Consider the following 20919-nt stretch of genomic DNA (forward strand, 5'->3'; position numbering starts at 1 on the left):
AAGTGTATGTGCCAGCAATACATATGAATTCATCAGTATTTATTTGTCAGGTAAGAAATTTTTCATGTTAACTAGCACATTTTCATGTCAACTAGCATATTTTATTTTCTGAACAGAACACTTTTTAATGTTTAGACTGGGTAAATTTGTGGTCGAATAAGGTGCATTGCAATAGTTAATTATTGTGCTTCACGACCTTGGATTTTACAGAAGGAAGGTAAGAAGCACACAGATTCTTGACTTTTAAAAAGTTAAATATATCTGCAATTTTCATATGAGGATGGTATCTGGCAGGAATTCCGATGAGGACCACTACAAATAATAATCTATTATTCTATTGGTTTAAACTAATATATGGTTAAATTATTTGAAATGATCTATTTATTAGATCCTGAAGCTTCTCTCCCCCACTACTTCCCAGGGCTTCAAAATTAAAATAAACCAATATAAAAATGAAGAAATGAAAAGAAAATTTCATGGAATTGAAATTCCATATAGGACTGAATGTCAGGTAGTACGTAATGCAAGGCATATTGTTGTTAACAGGAGAGATGAATGACTAACTAATTATGCTACTCTAGACTTACCATTATGTCTTAATGTACATCTCAAGAGATTTTAAATGTATGCACATTTGTTAAGACCTAGGAGTTGTATTTCTGAGTAAGTTCTCAGAGTGCAGCTTGGATCTAACATTTTTATTCTGCCACTGAGAATTTCTCTGTGCAGAAATAAGTTGAAAATATATTGGGGAGAAAAGGGCAGAAGGTGAAAACATCACAATCATTCATTCTCCCCCCTCCCTTTGAAGCCCCAGTATGTGATTCTTCGGAGTGGGTTTGACAGGATGACTATTAGCTCTTCTTCCATTCTACTGGTAAATCAAAATCAAATATTTTCCTCAGAATTTCACGAAGACCTTTCCAGACCTAAAATTATTCCCAGTGAACATGAAGAAGGGGGAACACTGCTATTCAACATCTTGAATATTTCAATGTGCATTTAGACTAAGCCGATATAAGACATGTCACCCATTAAAAGTGGCATTTTAATATTAGTGTATTCAAATAGAATTAAGGAGATTTATGTCTGAGATTGGAGAGCTGTTTCTTGTCAATACAATTTAGGTTCTCAAGGAAATTTGCCAAAAATTGGCATCTTGAGCATATGAACATAGCTTATATATAGGCCATATACACTCTGCATATTCCATGTATAAACTTAAGAGGAAAGGGCAGTGATAAATGCTGTTAAAGATATTTATGTCATTATTTGGGAAAACTTTAGGCCGAAAGATCATCAGATAAAGAAAACACAAGAAGAGTTGAATGTAATAGAACAGAGAGCCATTTTTGTGATGAAGCTTCATTGCGGGTCAGTATAATTCTTGAAGGTATTATGAAAAGATTTTCTGGTAACATTAAGAATGTTTAGTTCTCCCTCTTAGGACAATGGTAAATCCTATTAAAGTTATTTATGTCATTATTTGGGAAATCTTTAGGCTGAAAGACCATCACATAAAGCAGGGGTCTCCAACTTGGCAACTTGGCAACCTTGGCAACTTTATCTCAGGGGTCTCCAACCTTGGCAACTTTCAGACTGGTGGACTTCAGCTCCCAGAATTCTGGGAGTTGAAGTCCACCAGTCTGAAAGTTGCCAAGGTTGGAGACCCTGAGATAAAGAAAACACAAGAAGAGTTGAATGTAATAGAACAGAGAGCCATTTTTGTGATGAAGCTTCATTGTGGGTCAGTATAATCCTTGAAGGCAGGGGTGAAATCTAATTTTTTTTTGCTACCGGTTCTGTGGGCATGGCTTGGTGGGCGTGGCTTGGTGGGCATGGCTTGGTGGGGGGTCATGTGACTGGGTGGGCATGACTATGTGACTGGGGGATCAAAAGACAGAAACTCACTAGCAATGTCCTGCTGGAGCAGGACTAGATGACTTCCAGGTCCCTTCCAGCCCTGGATTATCCTCTGAAGCTGCGTCTAGTGCCAGGTTTGTGCTCCTTCCTTCCTCTCTTCCTTCCTTCCTTCTTTCCCTCCCTCTCTCTCTCCCTCCCTCCCTCCTTCCCTTCCCTTCCCTTCCTCCCGCCTTTCTTTCTTTCTTTCTCTTTCTCTCTCTCTCAAAAACGAACCCCCCCATACCCCGTTTTTCCTCCCAGCAGGCTGCTAGGCAAACCAAAAAATGGGGGGAGGGAGTCCATTTTTCCTCCCAGCAGGCTTCAGGGAAACTTCAGGGAAGCCTGCTGGGAGGAAAAATTGAGTCATCCCCCCACATTTTTTGGCTAGCACCCAGCTGAGCTGTGCGATCATCAAAGGCTTTTATTTTACTTTTAAAAGCATTTTTTCTTTGGCCAAAAAAAATACTTTGAAAAGTAAAAAAAAAACAACCCCTCTGAGCATGGGCGAGGGTGAGGGCAGGGATTTTTGCTACTGGTTCTCCGAACCACCTGTCGCCATTGCTACCGGATCGGGCAATCCGGTCTGAACTAGGAGCATTTTACCCCTGCTTGAAGGTATTATGAAAAGGTTTTCTGGTAACATTAACAATGTTTAGTTCTCCCCCATAGGACAATGGTAAATCCTATTAAAGTTATTTATGTCATTATTTGGGAAATCTTTAGGCTGAAAGACCATCGGATAAAGAAAACACAAGAAGAGTTGAATATAACAGAAGGGAGAGCCATTCTTCCGATCAAGCTTCAATGCAGGTTAGCATAATCCTTGAAGTTATTATGAAAAGATTTTCTGGAAACTTTAAGAAAATTTAATTCTTCCTCCATATATACTGCATGGAATTCTCCATTCTCCATCATATACAAAATATTTTGATTAAATGGAAAACAGGGGGAAAAGAATGGTTGCTTAGAGAGAAATGACACATTGCATTCCTTCCTATGCCTCAACAATGGAATGTGGCTTTTCCTCAAACAGTCTTCCCCACACTATTTCAAAAGCTTATCCTGGTTGAGACTGCTGGCAGTTATAATCCACCGTAACTGGAGGGCTTTTTTGTTAGGCAAGTCAAGTTCTTGATAGGAAGGTTTTGAGCTGAGGAAACTCAGAGGATAGAAAAGTTTAAACTGTTCGAACTGAACTATCTCCCTCCTGTACCAAAACCATATTCCCTTTACCATACCAAAAGATTCCATATTTTGTTAAGTTAAACACTACAGGTGGGAAAAAATGGTGAAGAGGGGAGAATTAAAAGGAGAAAAAATTCTGGGTGAAAAAGTATTGAGCTCCTATTTCCCTCACCTTTCTCAATTTAAAACACTTAGGTATTGTTACCTGGTATATTTATGTTATCCTGTAGGATATTTTATTTTACAGGATGGATATTAAGTTCTGGGCAAAGAATGGGAGTGAGGCTGGAGTGATTTCTAACAGTTCTTTATTCAATACTATCTGTGAGGCAGCGCTTGCTGGCTGACACAGCTCCTTTTATATGAAACTGATCAGCCAAGCAACCAATTAGGAGAGAGTATTTTCCTGCTCCAACAGAGGATCAGAATTTATTTATTTATTTTATTTTATTTTATTTATTTTTATTTTATTTTATTTTATTTATGCATTTTGTCAAGCATGTATTTTATGATAGATACAAATGTAAACATAATTATGAATACGTGAAAAGGATACGAATTAAAAAAAACATTAGGACAGGGATGGTAGGCACTCCGGTGCGCTTAAGCATGCCCCTTACAGACCTCTTAGGAATGGGGTGAGGTCTACAGTAGACAGTCTATGGTTAAAGTTTTGGTGATTTGAGGAAGAAACCACAGAGTCAGGTGTTGACAACTCTGTAACTGAAGTCGTATTTTCTGCAGTCTAGTTTGGATTGGTTTACCATGAGTTGTATCTATTGTGTGCTCTTGTATTGTTTTGGTTGAAGATGAAGCATTCATTGGTTGGTAGGACATTGTAGCAGATGATTTTATGTATTTTATGTATTATGTTTATGTCAGACCGAAAGCAGTGAAGTTCTAAGTTGTCTAAGCGCAAAGTTTCAAGTCTTGTGGGATTTTGTTGCGAGCACAGGAGTGGAGGACTCTTCTCATGAAATATCTCTGGCCTCGTTTGATTGTATTAATATGCAGTGCAGGTTCCAGACAGATGAGCTGTATTCAAGAATCGGTCTATATACAATACATAACAATGGGCCCATGCCTAAGTGAACGACAGTGACAGCAAAACCTCAGAGATAGCCAGGAAAATTTTTATTAGTGTTTACAGCTGCTCTTGTGCATCAATTAGGAATGATAATATTTTAAAATCGTTAGCCTATAATTAGCATAGAGATCACAAGAAAGTTTTCTTGCCAGCAACCAATGTTCATCTGGTATTTATTTATTTAATAAAACAATTATTCATTCTAACCTTAGATGCTTTTGATTGTCTAGATTGGAGACTACTCAAACACCTATTGTTTCTAGTAGGCGTAAAATAGCAGGTTTAACTTAAGCAAATAATTCTCAGGTAGAATTTTACCACGCAAGAGAAATGGAGAGAATATGCCAGTGATTGTGAACCCTTTGGTTGCTGCATGTGAAAAATTTGGAAATTCTTCGGAAAATTTATTTATTTATAAAATGTATTGGCTGTTCATTTTACCACAGGGTAATTCTGGAGACACACACACACACACACACACACACACACACACACACACACGTTATACCAGCAAATGCTACGAGCCAATTACAGATAGGGAGGGTGAAAGCAGGGTATGGAGGGGTGGGATCTGTGGTTAATTGATCAACCACCTCCATTGTGCTGCTACCCCATTGGGAGCCCCAAGCTAACTGGCAGATCCCGATCTTTAGGCTCTGACAAAAGTCAGGAAGGTTGGGGCCAACTTCACACTGAGGGGTAAGATGTTCCAGAGGGCAGGTGCAACAGCAGAACAGACCCTTGATTAATTTGACTCTGCTGGCATGTAAACCCACCCCTCCACAACAAAAGAAAACAATTCTCTATCTCCCCCACCTCCCAACTAGGTCACCCTGGACAGTGGCATTTGGCATGCTGGATCTGAAGTAAGGACCCTGTCTTTGCTTCAGCCCTAGTTGCCAGATGTTGTTAAATGCTGGTGTGTCACCCAAAATGTCATGGCATGTCATCTTTGATACATGTGTCATAGGTTTACCATCACTGGACTATGTTGTAACTTTAGGAGAACCATTTTAAGTTTGAGGAAGTTGCATAACATTCTCAGAGACTCTTCCCATCCTGCTTACAATCTTTTTGGACCGTTGCCTTCTGGCAGAAGATACAGAACAATTAAAACTCAGACCACACATTTTCTGAATAGTTTTATCCCAGAGTTATAATTGCACTCAACAATGAACTAAAGGGCCACCATCAGTGAGCTGTTGGACAGCATTACTTGGTCTGTTGTATGGATGTTTGGGTGGTTCAGGGGTGGGGATTGTGTGGTGGGTGGGGTGTTTGGGGATTGTTATGTGTGCTGGGCCTGGTCTTTGGGTGTTAAGTGAATTTCGTTGTATGGGTATACTCAGTGGTGGGATTCAAGTAATTTAACAACCGGTTCTCTGCCCTAATGATTTCTTCCAACAACCAGTTTGCCAAACTGCTCAGAAAGTTAACAACCGGTTCTCTCAAAGTAGTGCGAACTGGCTGAATCCCACCACTGGGTGTACTGTGTATATACATAAAATGACAATAAAGTTAAAGTTAAACAGTAACTTTGCAGTAAAGTTAATTTACTGCATGTTGGCCAAAAAATCAGGAGGAGGAGCCTGGTAGTATATATTTTAACTAATAAATTTTATTAAACATTCTAATTTTTTGGGTGAGCTGTTCACTTCAACAAATGCATACAGCAGCTACACTGATGGAGGATTTAAATTGGAGTGAGATGGGGAGAAGACAGTGCTTATGCAGATGCAGATTACATGTGAAATAAATTACAAATATTAATTCACAATTATACTAAAATGATATCAGGACTCAAAACAAGGACCAAGTAGTGTCAGAGCATTTTAGCCTAGACTCTATAGGAGGCCTCCGAGGACTTTAAAAACAACATTGAACCAGAAATTGCTGAACTCACATCAAAAATAAACACATAAGTACTATGCATAGAATAGCCCAAAGCACACATTCTGGTGAGAGAAAAATCCCCTGTGGATGGGCTCCAGCACGAGTCTGAAAGTTCGGATGTCTAAACCTCTGGTCCTGGTGACCCACCCAGATTGGAGCCTGTCACATCAAAAAGTTTCAGCCATTCTCAGAAGTCTCAACAAAAGTTTTTACCACAAATGTTGTGCTTGTGTTTGTTTTGATAAGTGGCCCTAGAATATTCCAGTCTGGTATTAATAACAGATTAGACATATGGGGTATCCAATTCTCTCTCCAATTACTCCTATTATGCTGAGTTCAATAGAAAGGCCTTTTGAACATACTTCAGACTACAATGCTTTTGTTTTTTAAAAATTGTTTACCAGATTTACTAAAACAGTTCCATGTTGCTGTTGCGAGGTTGTGATTGGGCTAGTTTCTTATTGTAATGTTTATATAGGCTGGATTTTAGTATTACTGTTTTACAAAGCAAAACAAACCAGGCACGAACATTCCATAAACAGAGTAGCAACCAGTTTGTCTTGGTGGCAAATTAGAAGGCAGCAGATTAGAGTTTAGCCCCAATTTACCACCTATCCTATTGCTTGAAGCAGCTGCTTCATTTCATGTAATAACAAAACTGGCTTTCTTCCAGAATGCTACTACATTTTGTTATTAGACTCAAATTGTAGGTTCACTGTTTAAGGGAAAAAAATAGAATAAATCTCAGATGGAAGATCTTTAAAGACTTAATTCCGAAGACCTTTTGTAAACAAAAAATGAGTACCATACTTTTCGGAGTATAAGTGGGTGAAAATTGCAGTGCGTCTTATATATTGAGTGTTGCCAAAGCCACCCGCCAGCCCCCAACCTTTGGATGTTTTCGACCTCCATTTGTCGTGTTTTTGGCCTCCACATGCTCCATTTAAGACCTGTTCCATCGCTGCCTCTGTGCATCGCTTTTTGGCCTCCGCACGCCCCATTTTTGGCCGCCGTGCGTAGCACTTTTGGCTGGTTCTAGGCGGTGGGGATCAGTGGTGGCAGTGGCTGAAAATACGCCAGGTGGAGGCCAAAAAACGGGGCATGCAGAGGCCGAAAATGTAATGTGCAGAGGCCAAAAACATGACGCACGGAGGCAGCGATGGGCTATGGCAATCCCTGCAGCCTGGAACAGCTGATTGGTGGTATTCCGGGAGGCTGATCCAACCGCCAATCAGGTGCTATTGCTGAATCAGGCTGCGATAACGTGCTGAAGCTGACCAGGCTGTTTGCTATTTGCTGCAAGGACGCTAGCGAGATGAATACCGTTGGATGCTGGTAGGCAGAGGCAGATTTTTTTTTCTTGTTTTCCTCCCCAAAAACTAATGTCCATCTTATATTCCGAAAAATATGGTAAATTCTCTTGGGCAACCATTCATGTAAATCCATAACCTTACTTGTATTGACATTTTATGAATGCTAATTTATTTATAGTTGTGTACCTGAATTTAGTTTTGAGGCTGAATAAATCTACAAATTTGCATTGATTTTAGCAGATTAACAGTAAACAAATATAGTGTCTGCAGTGAACATATACCACATTTTTGTTACAATCAGCACTAAAGTTAGCAGTGCAAATATAATCTAATGTGTATCATTTCTTCGTTCCCAATTTCTAAAATGATAACCAAGATTCCTGAAGTCTATCAGCTGAGAATGTATGCTCTTTTTAAAATACTGTAAACCAAGGAAGGATGCTATTTTGAGGTCCCTTCCACCAGTGGAACAATGGCAAATTCCTTTAAGTGATTAAAATCCCTAATCACAAAATTGCCAACATGATCGGCAACGTCTGATGATGGATATGGCACAAGAAGAAGAAGAACAAAATCAGTATCTAGGGAAGACTCATTATTTTTTAAAAAACCAAAATTCAATTTAAATCAATAAACATGTATATATTTCACCATGCCAAGAATGATTCTTTAGTTTTGTAGTTGCTCCAACAATATCTTCAGCCAGAGAACTTTTATGTGGTTTTAAAAAATTTTTTGGATTTGGTTGACAGGTTATATAGTGAATTATCTCACGCTTTGTCAGGAAACATTAAAGGTGTTTTGCCTTCTATTCTCCTTTCTTTTAGGGACCAGTAGCTCTTTTCTCTTTGCTATCTGTTCGGATCATTAAAATGATAAACCTCAGAGAAGCAGATTTGCGTGAGTATCTTTAAATCATCATTCCTCAGCCTAGCATCCTTCAACTACTGTATGTTAGGCTGGAAATCCCTGGCTGCTAGTCAAGTTTGCTTGGTAATCTGGGAGTTGTAGTCCAATACATCTGGAAGCCTGGTCTAAATCTTATGGATTGCTTTCAAAGTGCTGGTTTTATTAACTGCTCTCAAAAGTTGTAACAGTATCTATATGAAATATTACAGGTAGTCCTTGACTTACAGCAGTTCATTTAGTGACTGTTCAAAGTTACGACGACTCTGAAAGAAGTGACTAATGACCGTTTTTCATGCTTACAACTGTAGCAGCATTCCTATGGTCACATGATCAAAATTAAGACGCTTGGCAACTGGTTCATATTTATGTCTGTTGCAGTATCAACAGAGGTCATGTGATCATCCCCTTTTGTGACCTTCTGACAAGCAGAGTTAATGGGGAAGCCAGATTTACTTAACTACCGTGTTACTAACTTAACAACTGCAGTGATTCTCTTAACAACTGCGGCAAGAAAAATTGCAAAATGGGGCAAACTCACTTAACAAATGTTTCACTTAGCAACATAAATTTTGGGCTCAATTGCGGTCGAAGACTACCTGTATTTACAGGACTTCATTGGCAATAGTTACTGCTGCAAGCGCTGCAGAGATATGATACTGCTATCATTGCCTTTGCTGAAAAACTCGAAATTTGTTGTTGTTTTTTATTGTTGTCAATGAGAAATGAAAATGGAGATGCCCTTTCCCACTCAGGTGTTTGGGACAAGGCTGGGAACAAAATCACAGGCTTTTGTCAGCTGCTGAACATCAGCTGTCCCTGCATTAAAAGCCACAAAACATTTTTTTTAAAAAAAATAACATCATGAACCACTCCTGCCCTCCCAGACCAAGGCTTCTTTATATATTTAAACCACTGCTTATAACTTATACTTCAGCCTACTCTTCCCCTTCCAATTTATGCTTGGTTTTTTTTCTTATGCCACTAATTTCTACCAATAGCTTTAGGGATTAAATCCTATCCATAGCACAGATAATTAGACTAAGAAATATGCAGTTGTTCATCAGGTTAGCCCTTCCTTCAGATTAACTGTCAACTAATTAAGTCTATATGCTGTAATAAAACATTGTTCCCTAGGTGGTAGGGTGGAGGGAAAACAGACGTTGTAAGAATGATGAAGCATTCCAAAAAGTAATTTCTTAGCACTAACTTCCAGGCCTTTCCTCCGTTCCAGCAGTGAACAACAATGTACTTCATGCTTGTGTCATTAGAGGTTACACAAGGCTGGCTCCAAGGAATTACCAGCGCTTTACCAGCGCTTCTCTGAGGGAGGGAGTCTTCCCAGCTGCCTTGAAAGAGGCCTTCCCTGGACCCAGCTATTTTGGCTAATTATTGTCCGGTCTCCAACCTCCGCTTTTTGGCGAAGGTTGTTGAGAGTGTGGTGGCTTGGCAGCTCCCCCGGTACCTGGAGGAAACTGTTTATCTAGACCCGTGCCAGTCCGGCTTCAGGCCTGGGTACAGCACAGAGACGGCTTTGGTCGCGTTGGTTGATGATCTCTGGAGGGCATGGGACAGAGGTTGCTCCTTTGTTCTTGTCCTGTTAGATTTGTCAGCGGCGTTCGATACCATCAACCATGGTATCTTGCTGCAACGGTTGGGGGGTTTGGGAGTGGGAGGCACCTTTTTACGTTGGTTCTCCTCCTACCTCTCCGACCGTTCGCAGACGGTGTTGACAGGGGGGCAGAGATCGATCGCTAGGCAACTCACGTGTGGGGTGCCGCAGGGGTCGATTCTCTCACCCCTCCTGTTCAACATTTATAATGAAGCCGCTGGGAGAGATCATTCGTGGTTTTGGGGTGGGTTGTACGCCGACGACACTCAGCTGTACATTTCCACCCCGAACCACCCCAACAAAGCCATCGATGTGATGACTCAGTGTCTTGAAGCTGTTCGGGTCTGGATGGGGACGAACAGGCTCCGACTCAACCCATCCAAGATGGAGTGGCTGTGATGCCGGAGTCCTGGCACAGTCAGCTTACTCCATCGCTGACTGTGGGGGGGCGAATCGTTGGCCCCGAGGGAATCGGTGTGCAATTTAGGCGTTCTCCTGGATGCACGGCTGTCTTTAGAAGACCATTTGATGGCCGTCGCCAGGGGAGCTTTTTATCAGGTCCACCTGATTCGCCAATTGCGCCCTTTCCTGGACTGGGACTCGTTACGCACAGTCACTCATGCCCTCTGTTAAGTTCGGGAAGTAACGAGGCTGGAGACCAGGGTAGTGACAACAGCTCTTTAATATAGGGTGAACCCAGCAACAGGCTGGGGCAAAAACCTCTCCTTTTATACAGTTCTGTTGGAGGCTTCGACCAATCAGCAACGTGCTGATTTCCCGCTCAAATATTTAAAGGCACAACTGTTAATACATAACACTCCTCCCCTCCCAGAAAACACTTGGTCTTATTTACATATTTATTCACATGTTATTTTTCGACGTAGTCACGCAAATAACCTGGGCGTCTCCTAGTTCTTTCTGACCTGCGGTTCAGTTCTGGGTGGTGTTTTGAGCTGGTCGGAGGCTGTTTTCTCCTCCCAGCTCTTTCTCTAGGCCATCGGGCTCTGGATTATTGGCCGACTCTTTTTCTTGGCCATCCGGCCTTGGATTAATTTTGGAATTTTCCTTGCTGTTTCCCTCGGGACCTGATGGCGTCGCTGGAACTCTGGGACCTCAGCTAAGTCTTGCGCCTCCCGGGTCATTGTCAGCTGTGGATTCAAAGTGGTATTGGTCATTACCTGTCTCTGTTGGTTTGGTTTGGTCAGTTATTCGTTTCCTTAACTGATCTATGTGGCGCCGCCACATTCGGTTGTCTGGTAGCTCTACCACGTCGATTTTGGCCCTGTTACTTTTGTTACTTGTCCGGCGACCCAACTCGGGCCGTCCCCATAGTTTCGGGCCCACACCCGGTCGCCTATGCTCATTTCCTTGTTTTTCTAGCTCCCCTTGTAACCCTCGGGTGTGTAATGGGGTTCAAGCGATCAAGTGGGCACGGAGTTTTCGTCCCATTAGCAATTCGGCTGGGCTTTTCCCAGTGGCTGTGCTTGGGGTTCTGTGCTGGACGGCTAGGAAAAGTCTATTTTGTTTGCCAGTCACCTGGCTTGAGCCTGGACAATGCCTCCTTAGCGCTCCGGACGGAACGCTCTGCAAAACCATTCGGCGCAGGGTGGAAAGGTGCAGAGAGGGCATGTCGGATGCCTTCCTCTGCCAGGTACTCTTCAAACTGGGCTGCCGTGAATTGGGGCCCATTGTCGGACACCAGGGTGTCCGGCAACCCGTGAGTTGCGAATAGGTGGCGCGGGGTTGCGATTACTGCTTCGGCTGTGGTGGACTTCATAAGTATGATCTCTAACCATTTGGAAAATGCGTCCACCACCACTAGGAACGTTTGGCCGTGAAAGGGCCAGCAAAGTCAATGTGGATTCTTGACCAAGGCCCTTGGGGCTTTTCCCATTCTCTGACTGGGGCTGTTGGGGTAGCGGTCTGGACTCTTGGCAGGCTTGGCATTTCCCTACCCTCTCAGCAATCTCTGCGTCCACAAGTGGCCACCATACATAGCTTCTAGCTAACCCCTTCATCCTTACGATGCCTGGGTGACCTCGTGGAGGAGGTCCAATACCTTGCCCCTTAACTTAACAGGAATTATTACACGATCACCCCATAACAGGCACCCCTTGAGCCGAGAGCTCATCACGTTTCTTAACAAATTCTTTGAACCGTTCGCCCGGCGCAGCGGCCACCCTCTGTACCCAACCGAGTACAGTCCTTAACACAATGTCGGTATGATGCCGAGCCACTTCCTTTGATGTGACTGGGCCAGAGTCCAACGAGTCAATAAGGAGGATGGGTGTCCCGGAGTGGGGTCTTGATCGCCCCTGGCAGTGGGCATCGGCTCAATGCGTCTGCATGCCCCACTTCTTTCCCGGTCGATGCTGCAGCTTGTATGAGTAAGCGGCTAAAAATATAGTCCATCGAGTCAAGCGTGGCGAAAGTGCCACAGGCGTTGGCGATCGCCAGCCAGTAATCCCAGTAACGGTCTGTGGTCAGTCACGATTTCAAAATTCCGCCCAAAGACATACTCATGGAATTTTTTGACCCCTGATACAATGGCTAATGCTTCTTTGTCTAATTGGCTGTAGTTCCTCTCTGGGGAGGACATCGTTCTAGAGTAGAACGCTATAGGGGCTTCTGTGCCGTTTGGAAGTCTATGGCTGAGTACAGCCCCACCCCATAAGGGGACGATCGCAAACCAGCACTAGGGGTAGTGAGTCGTGATATTGGATGAGCAGGCTATCACTTGAGAGCAGGTTCTTTACTGCTTCAAAAGCCCTATTTTCTGACTTTCCCCAAGACCAAACAGTATTTTTCCTAAGAGCCTATGCAGCGGTTCCATAGCAGTTGCTTTGTTCTTTAAAAGACCGCGTAAAATTAACCAATCCCAGGAATGCCTGCAGCTCTGCTTTGTTTTTGGGCGCTGGAGCCTTCCTAATTGCCTTAACCTTGCTCTCAGTAGGGTGAATTCCTTTCTTGTCTATCCGTAGCCCAAGAAATCGACCGATTCGACCCCTATCTGACATTTATTTGTCTTGACTTTTAATCCGCTGTCCGGAAAATGCTCAAGACCTTTCTTAACCGCTCCCCAATTCCTCCATGTTTTCCCTGAAATTAGGACATCATCAAGTAGGAACTACCCTGGGAGCCCTTGCAGTAGTCGTTCCATCAGGTTTTGGAACAGCCCTGGTGCCACACTAACCCCAAATTGCAATCGGTGCACTTGAATGCCCCCTGTGCGTCACAATCGTTTGGGCTTCGGCTGTGCGGGCGTCTACTGGCAGTTGTTGGTAGGCTTGGGCCAAGTCTAACTTTGCAAAGACTTGCCCTTGCCCCAAGGAGTGCAATAAATGTTGCACCACGGAACCGGGTAAGCGCTTTTCTGTAAGGCTTTGTTAAGCGTCGCCTTGTAGTCAGCGCAAATTCTAATTGACCCGTCCGATTTGATGGGGTGACGATTGCCTCCCACTTTGCGTGATCGACTGGCACCAAAACCCCTGATTTATGAGCTTGTCCAGCTCCTTATCAATTTTGGTTTTAGGGCAAAGGACTCTCCTCGCCTTAAGCCTAATGGGGGCTACCTGGGGTCTAAGTTGAAGGAAATAGGGGTCCCCTTGTACTTGCCCAGGCAGTCCTTGAAGACATCTTGAACTCGTTAAAGAGAATGTCTTTCAAATTGCAGTCACTTCTGTAGATGCCAGTCACTCCCATGCCCAGGGCACGAAACCAGTCTAGTCCCAACAGACTGGGCAGAGTTCCTTCGACGATCGTGATGGGCAGGGTCTTTTTGTGAGGGCCGTACTCGACTCGGACGGAGGTGGTCCCTCGAACAGGGATGCGATTCCCCTGGTAGTCGTGCACTCGTAGCCGCTGTACTTGCAGATGGCGCTTCGCGACGGACGGCAGCGACCGCCAGGGTGTCCCAGGACATGATGGTGATCGCTGATCCCGTGTCTACTTCAAGCCTGCACCGTACTCCCTCGATCTTGGGCTTTGTGAAGATCTTCTTTTCCACTTTGGTTGAGGCGCGGCCTATAATGACAGTCGTTTGGTTAGACTTCGCCTTTCTTGTTTGAACCAATCGGGCCGCCTTTCCGGTTCCGCGTTTTGATTGGCCGATTTGAATTTTCGGCGGGAAGGTTGGGCCGCTCTGCAAACCTGAGCTAAGTGTCCTTTCTTCCCACACCGCCGGCATGTTGCGTCTTTAAACCTGCAGCGTTGGCGCTGATGCTGCCCTCCGCAGCTTCCGCACTCGTCACGGTCCTCAGTGTCGCGTTTCTCGGTCCGGCAGACCCTTCCTCATCCTCGCCTCACCTTCGGATTCGGACTGAATCTCCTCCTGGTGTACTGGCGTTGGCTTTGCGCTCGCCTTGGATTGAAGAGGCTTTGCAGAGTCTCTGCTGCTTTAGTAGACATTTCGTGTGCTCTGGCCTCGTCCAGGCGGTGGCTAGTGTCAGGTTGCTCCTGGCTGGCAGTCGTCGCCGTGGCGGATGTCCTTGACCCCTCGGATGAGTTGCTCGAGTAGCACCGTCTAAGTCTCGGTATCCGCAGTCCTTGGGCGCTCTTCTTAAAGCGGCCATGTAGTCACCGATGGACTCGCCCTCCATCTGTCTACATTCTCCAATTCGAACCGCTGCGTATTTGGGCGGCGTCGGTGCGAAATGGTTTTCAGCAAAGTCTGCAGAGTTGGCCACGATACCGATTGTATCGGCGTTGGCTCTGCCAGGGCTTCGCAATCTCGATTACCTCCGGCCCGCAATGGCTTAGGAAGTAAGCCCGTTTGCGGTTATCAGGATCCTGTAGTTCGTTGGCTTCTAGAAAGCTTTCGAAACGGGTCATATATGTTCCCCATTTCTCCTTGCCCGGGTTGTACGGTGCGGGTGGCGTGTTTGCCATTTCCGCGTTTCTGCCCTGAGTTTGCTGGGTTCGGGACTAGCGTGCTTCAGCTCGGTTCTGGTTCTCCTTAGCCTCGAGATCCCACCTTCGTCGCCAATGTTAAGTTCGGGAAGTAACGAGGCTGGAGACCAGGGTAGTGACAACAGCTCTTTAATATAGGGTGAACCCAGCAACAGGCTGGGGCAAAAACCTCTCCTTTTATACAGTTCTGTTGGAGGCTTCGACCAATCAGCAACGTGCTGATTTCCCGCTCAAATATTTAAAGGCACAACTGTTAATACATAACACCCTCGTCACTTCCTGCCTGGATTACTGCAATGCTCTCTACATGGGGCTCCCCTTGAAGAGCATCCGGAGGCTCCAACTGGTACAGAATGCGGCCGCACGGGGGATTGAGGGAGCTCCTCGTAGCTCCCATGTAACACCTCTCCTGCGTGGGCTGCATTGGTTGCTGGTGGTCTTCCGGGTGTGCTTCAAGGTGTTGGTTATCACCTTTAAAGCGCTCCATGGCATCGGACCGGGATATTTACGGGACCGCCTGCTGCCGCCAGTTACCTCCCATTGTCCGGTGCATCCAGTGCGCTCTCACAGGGAGGGCCTCCTTAGGGTGCCGTCGGCCAACCAATGTCGGCTGGCGACCCCCAGGGGAAGAGCATTCTCTGTGGGGGCCCCCTCTGTGGAACGAGCTGCCAGTGGGACTCCGTCTTCTCCCTGATCTTCGGACCTTTAAACACGAGCTCAAGACTTTCTTTTTTCACCAAGCGGGGCTGGCCTGATTGATTGATTTTAATATTTGGGGATTTTAGCGGGTTTCTTAACAGGGGTTTTTATCTTTTGTAATTTTTATCTAATATTTTTAAGTATACAGCAGTTTAATTAGATTTTTAATTTTGTTATGGTATTTTAAATTGTTTTTGGATTATTGTCGTTTTACTTGCTGTACACCGCCCTGAGTCTTCGGAGAAGGGCGGTATAAAAATGTGAATAAATAATAATAATAATAACAATAACAACAACAACAACAACAACAACAACAACAACAACAACTTCAGAAAACTTGATTCTATGGTGAGCTACACTAGTCGGTCAGAAGAACAGAATATAATATATAAGATTCACATAGAATATAGAAATAAAATTATTTCTTTGAAAACATGGTCTTCATGTTATTGCCAAAGCAAATATCATTACAGGTAGTCCTTGACTTGCAACTGTTCATTTAGTGACCAAAGTTATAACAGCACTGAAAAAAGTGTCTTATGACTGTTTTTCACACTTATTATGACTATTATGCAGTATCCCCTGGTCATGTGTTCAAAATTCCGATGCTTGGCAACTGACTCATATTTACGATGGTTGCAGTGTCTGGGGAGGTCATGTGATCACCTTTTGTGACCTCCTGACAAGCGAAGTCAATGGGGAAGCCAGATTCAGTTAACAACTTAACTTAACTGCAGTGATTCACTTAACAACTGTGGCAAGAAAAGTTGTAAAATGAGGCACACTCATTTAACAAATGTCTCATTTAGCAAAATAAATGTTGGGCTCAATTGTGGTCATAAATCGATAATAATAATAATAATAATAATAATATTTTAATTTGTATACCGCCCTTCTCCCGAAGGACTCAGAGCGGTTTACAGCCAAAATAAAACACAACAACAATACATACAATATTAAAAACAACCATTAAAAAACTTATTCAATGTGGCCAAATATTAAAATACGATCAACCCTATAAAAATAATAAAAGTTACAAACCCATAAAATCATCTAAAAATTTAAATAATCAAGCCAGTCCAGCGAGACGGAATAAGTAAGTCTTAAGTTCGCGGCGAAAGGTCCGAAGGTCAGGTAGTTGTCGAAGTCCAGGGGGAATTTCGTTCCACAGGGTAGGGGCCCCCACAGAGAAGGCCCTTCCCCTGGGAGCCGCCAGCCGACATTGCTTGGCTGACGGCACCCTAAGGAGTCCCTCTCTGTGAGAATGCACAGGTCAGTGGGAGATAAAGGATGGCAGCAGACAGTCCAGTAAGTAACCCGGTCCTAAGCCATGGAGCGCTTTAGTGGTGGTCACCAGTACCTTGAAGCGCACCCGGAAGACAACAGGCAGCCAGTGCAGTCTGCAATGACTACCTGTTTAAATAATTTATTGCAAAAAGTGATCCTGATGCACAGCAGTCCTCAACCTTGAATTTATTGCCTCTGCTTAAGGTGTGAACCTTAAATCAATTAGAATCCAACATGCTGACACAGCAAAAAAACCCATTGTAGAGAAGGTCTGTGGGAGATATATAAGGCAATATGAATATTATATCAGTACTTGAAAGCACATGCTTAATATAATTAATACATACTGAGTTCAAATTTCAATTCTCCATATTTACATTTTTGTTGTTTGCAGTAAGCCAAAGTGATTGTTATGTAAGTCTGAGATTGCCAACGTCTTCCTTCGTTACTGCACGGACAAAAACTATTTCAAATTGCAGAAATCCAGTCTGGAATGAAACATTCTTCTTCAGGATTCAGAATATGGCTAAGGTGAGGAGCCAATAACTATATTTTCCAATAGGATGCACTTTTATGTTTACATTGGGGATAGGTGGGAATTTCATTCACACAATGTATAAAACTTTCTTAGTACCTTGGAAAAATTTTGTATTGTAGCATGGTGTGTGAACCTAGATGGTATGATTATCTTGTGCTTTACTATATTATATTAGTATATTATACTGGCAGGATTAATTTAGTAACTACATTGAATGTGGTTTTGAATGCAGCCTCTGAAACTATTCCTACAAGTAGGAATGATACCAGTCAGAGGTGGGTTTCAGCAGATTCTGACCAGTTCTGGAGAACCGGTAGTGGAAATTTTGAGTAGTTCGGAGAACTGGCCCCGCCCCCATATATTCTCTGCCTCCGGAGTCCCAGCTGATAAAGAGGAAATGGGGATTTTGCAGTATCCTTCCCCTGGAGTTGGGTGGGAATGGAGATTTTACAGTATCCTTCCCCAGCCATGCCTACCAAGCCACACCCACAGAACCAGTAGTAAAATTTTTTGAAACCCACCACTGATACCAATGTAATGGCAGTTCCCGTTCTGAATTCTTGAAGATAGCACTCCCCAGAACCAACATTATACTATTTTAACAACATATTATTAATATATTTTAGCAATGATTATGTTTAACAATATCATAAGGCACTAAGAGATTAAGCAAGATTAACAAAATCATTTATTTTTATTTATTTATTATTCAAATTTGTATACTGCCCTATCTCCCGAAGGACTCAGGGCGGTTCACAGGCACATAAAACATTTGTATACAATTAAAATAACTATTAAAAAACTTATTCTAATGCCAAATATTAAAAATATAAATATAAATCTTAAAACCAAATTTAAAACCCCTATAAATTTAAAATCTATAAATTTAAAATCTAAGCCAGTCCTGCACAGATGAATAAATGCGTCTTGAGCTCGCGACGGAAGGTTCGGAGGTCCGGAAGTTGACGGAGTCCTGGGGGGAGTTCGTTCCAGAGGGTGGGAGCCCCACAGAAGGCCCTTCCTGGGCGTGCCAGGCAACACTGCCTAGCTGACGGCACCCTGAGAGTCCCTCTCTGTGAGGCGCACGGGTCGGTGAGAGGTATTCGGTAGCAGTAGGCGGTCCCGTGATAACCCGGCTCTATGCCATGGGCGCTTTAAAGGTGGTTACCAACACCTTGAAGCGCACCGGAAGGCCACAGGTAGCCAGTGCAGTCTGCGCAGGATAGGTGTCATCAGAGCCACGAGGGCTCCCTCTATAACCCGCGCAGCCGCATTCTGAACTAACTGCAGCCTCCGGATGCCCTTCAAGGGAGCCCCATGTGAGAGCATTGCAGTAATCCAGGCGAGGCGTCACGAGGCGTGGTGACCGTGCATAGGGCATCCCGGTCTAGAAAGGCGCAACTGGCGCACCAGGCGAACCTGGTAAAAGCTCTCCTGGAGGCGGCCGTCAAATGATCTTCAAAGACAGCCGTTCATCAGGAGGCGCCCAAGTTGCGCACCCCTTCCATCGGGCCAATGACTGCCCCAACAGTCAGCCGAGGACTCAGCTGACTGTACCGGGATGCCGGCATCCACAGCCACTCTGTCTTGGAGGGATTGAGCTTGAGCCTGTTTCTCCCCATCCAGACCCGTACGGCCTCTAAGCACCGGGACAACACTTCGATAGCTTCGTTGGGGTGGCCCGGTGTGGAAAAGTACAGCTGGGTGTCATCAGCGTACAGCTGGTACCTCACACCGAAGCCACTGATGATCTCACCCAGCGGCTTCATATAGATGTTGAACAAAAGGGGCGAGAGGATCGACCCCTGCGGCACCCCACAAGTGAGGCGCCTCGGAGCCGACCTCTGCCCCCCCGTCAACACCGTCTGTGACCGATCGGAGAGATAGGAGGAGAACCACCGATAAACGGTGCCTCCCACTCCCAATCCCCCCAACCGGCGCAGCAGGATACCATGGTCGATGGTATCAAAAGCCGCTGAGAGGTCTAACAGGACCAAGGCAGAGGAACATCCCCTATCCCTGGCCCTCCAGAGATCATCCACCAACGCGACCAAAACCGTCTCAGTGCTGTAACCGGGCCGGAAGCCGGACTGGAACGGGTCTAGATAGACAGTTTCATCCAGGTGTAAGGGAAACTGATATGCCACCATACTCTCTACAACCTTCGCCGGGAAGGGAAGGTTGGAGACCGGACGATAATTACCTAAAACAGCCGGGTCCAGGGAAGGCTTCTTGAGGAGGGGTCTCACCACCGCCTCTTTCAAGGCGGTCGGGCAGACTCCCTCCACCAAGGAAGCACTTGTAATTGCCTGGAGCCAGCCTCGTGTCACCTCCTGAGTGGCCAGCACCAACCAGGAGGGGCACGGGTCCAGTAAACACGTGGTGGCATTCAACCTACCCAACAACCTGTCCATGTCCTCGGGAGCCACAGGGTCAAACTCATCCCATAAAATGTCACCAAGACCGCCCTCAGCCGTCTCACCCGCATCACTACAATTCTGGTCCAGACCATCCCGAAGCTGAACGATTTTATCGTATAGATAACCGTTAAACTCCTCAGCACGTCCCTGCAACGGGTCATCCCGCTCCCCCTGATGTAAGAGGGAGCGAGTCACCCGAAACAGGGCAGCTGGGCGGTTATCTGCCGATGCAATGAGGGAGGAGGCGTAGCTACGCCTCGCTTCCCTCAATGCCACTAGGTAAGTCCTAGTGTAGGACTTCACTAGTGTCCGATCAGCTTCCGAACGGCTAGACCTCCAAGAACTCTCTAGGCGTCTTCTCTGGCGCTTCATCCCTCGCAGCTCCTCGGAGAACCAAGGAGCTGGTTGGGACCTGCGCCGGGTCAGAGGCCGCAAAGGCACGACTCGGTCTAAGGCCCCCGCCGCGGCCCGTTCCCAGGCCGCAACAAGTTCCTTAGCCGAGCCGCGAGCCAGACCCTCAGGAAATGGCCCAAGCTCCGTACGGAACCCCTCTGGGTCCATCAGAGCCATCGGCTCCGTCTCCCTGCGGTGGGGAATAGCGGTCAGAAAGTCCAGGCGAAGAAGAGAGTGATCTGACCATGACAAAGGTTCAATGACTATTTCCTTCAAGTCCAGATCTCTCAACCACTGACCAGAGACAAAAATCAAGTCCAGAGTGCTACCCCCAACGTGAGTAGGGCCATCAACTACTTGGGTCAGGTCCAAGGCTGTCATGGAAGCCATGAACTCCCGAGCTGCCGGAATCATGTTCCTTCTAACTTTCTCCCTCAAGAGATTGGCCCCAAAGTAGACCTGAACTCAGACTATAAAGTGGCAAAGTAATTATGCCTTTTATTAACATTTAGAATTTCATACACTCCAAGGCTCGAGACCTTGCTTCAAAAAGCGGCATCTATGACATCGTGATAGTTAGATAAGCCTCTAGTTTCAAGGAGGACTTTTTCAGGATTGGGCATATCACTCCTCCTTTAAGACCAAAAAATTAACTTTATTCATATGTTTGTCACACTTGAGATCTATCCGGTAACCCCCACCCCTATCTCTAATACATTCAAAGGAAGAAAGTAATTGCTAGAACTGAAATCTATAATCATATTGTCTATGTCCTC

General features: G+C 44.9%; 1 protein-coding gene across 1 annotated transcript in view; it reads left to right on the forward strand.

The window, feature by feature from the left end:
- The first annotated feature begins 847 nt into the window (after positions 1-847).
- LOC131187654 (cytosolic phospholipase A2 epsilon-like) overlaps positions 848-20919 on the forward strand; it is a 49469-nt gene continuing 29397 nt past the window's right edge. The window contains exons 1-4 of the mRNA XM_058162122.1: positions 848-877; positions 2626-2712; positions 8208-8280; positions 17187-17323. Of these exons, the coding sequence (XP_058018105.1) occupies positions 848-877; positions 2626-2712; positions 8208-8280; positions 17187-17323 (327 nt within the window). The remainder of the gene's footprint in view (positions 878-2625; positions 2713-8207; positions 8281-17186; positions 17324-20919) is intronic.

This window comes from Ahaetulla prasina, chromosome 1 (assembly GCF_028640845.1).
Source record: "Ahaetulla prasina isolate Xishuangbanna chromosome 1, ASM2864084v1, whole genome shotgun sequence".
In the NCBI taxonomy this organism is placed as follows: domain Eukaryota; kingdom Metazoa; phylum Chordata; class Lepidosauria; order Squamata; family Colubridae; genus Ahaetulla; species Ahaetulla prasina.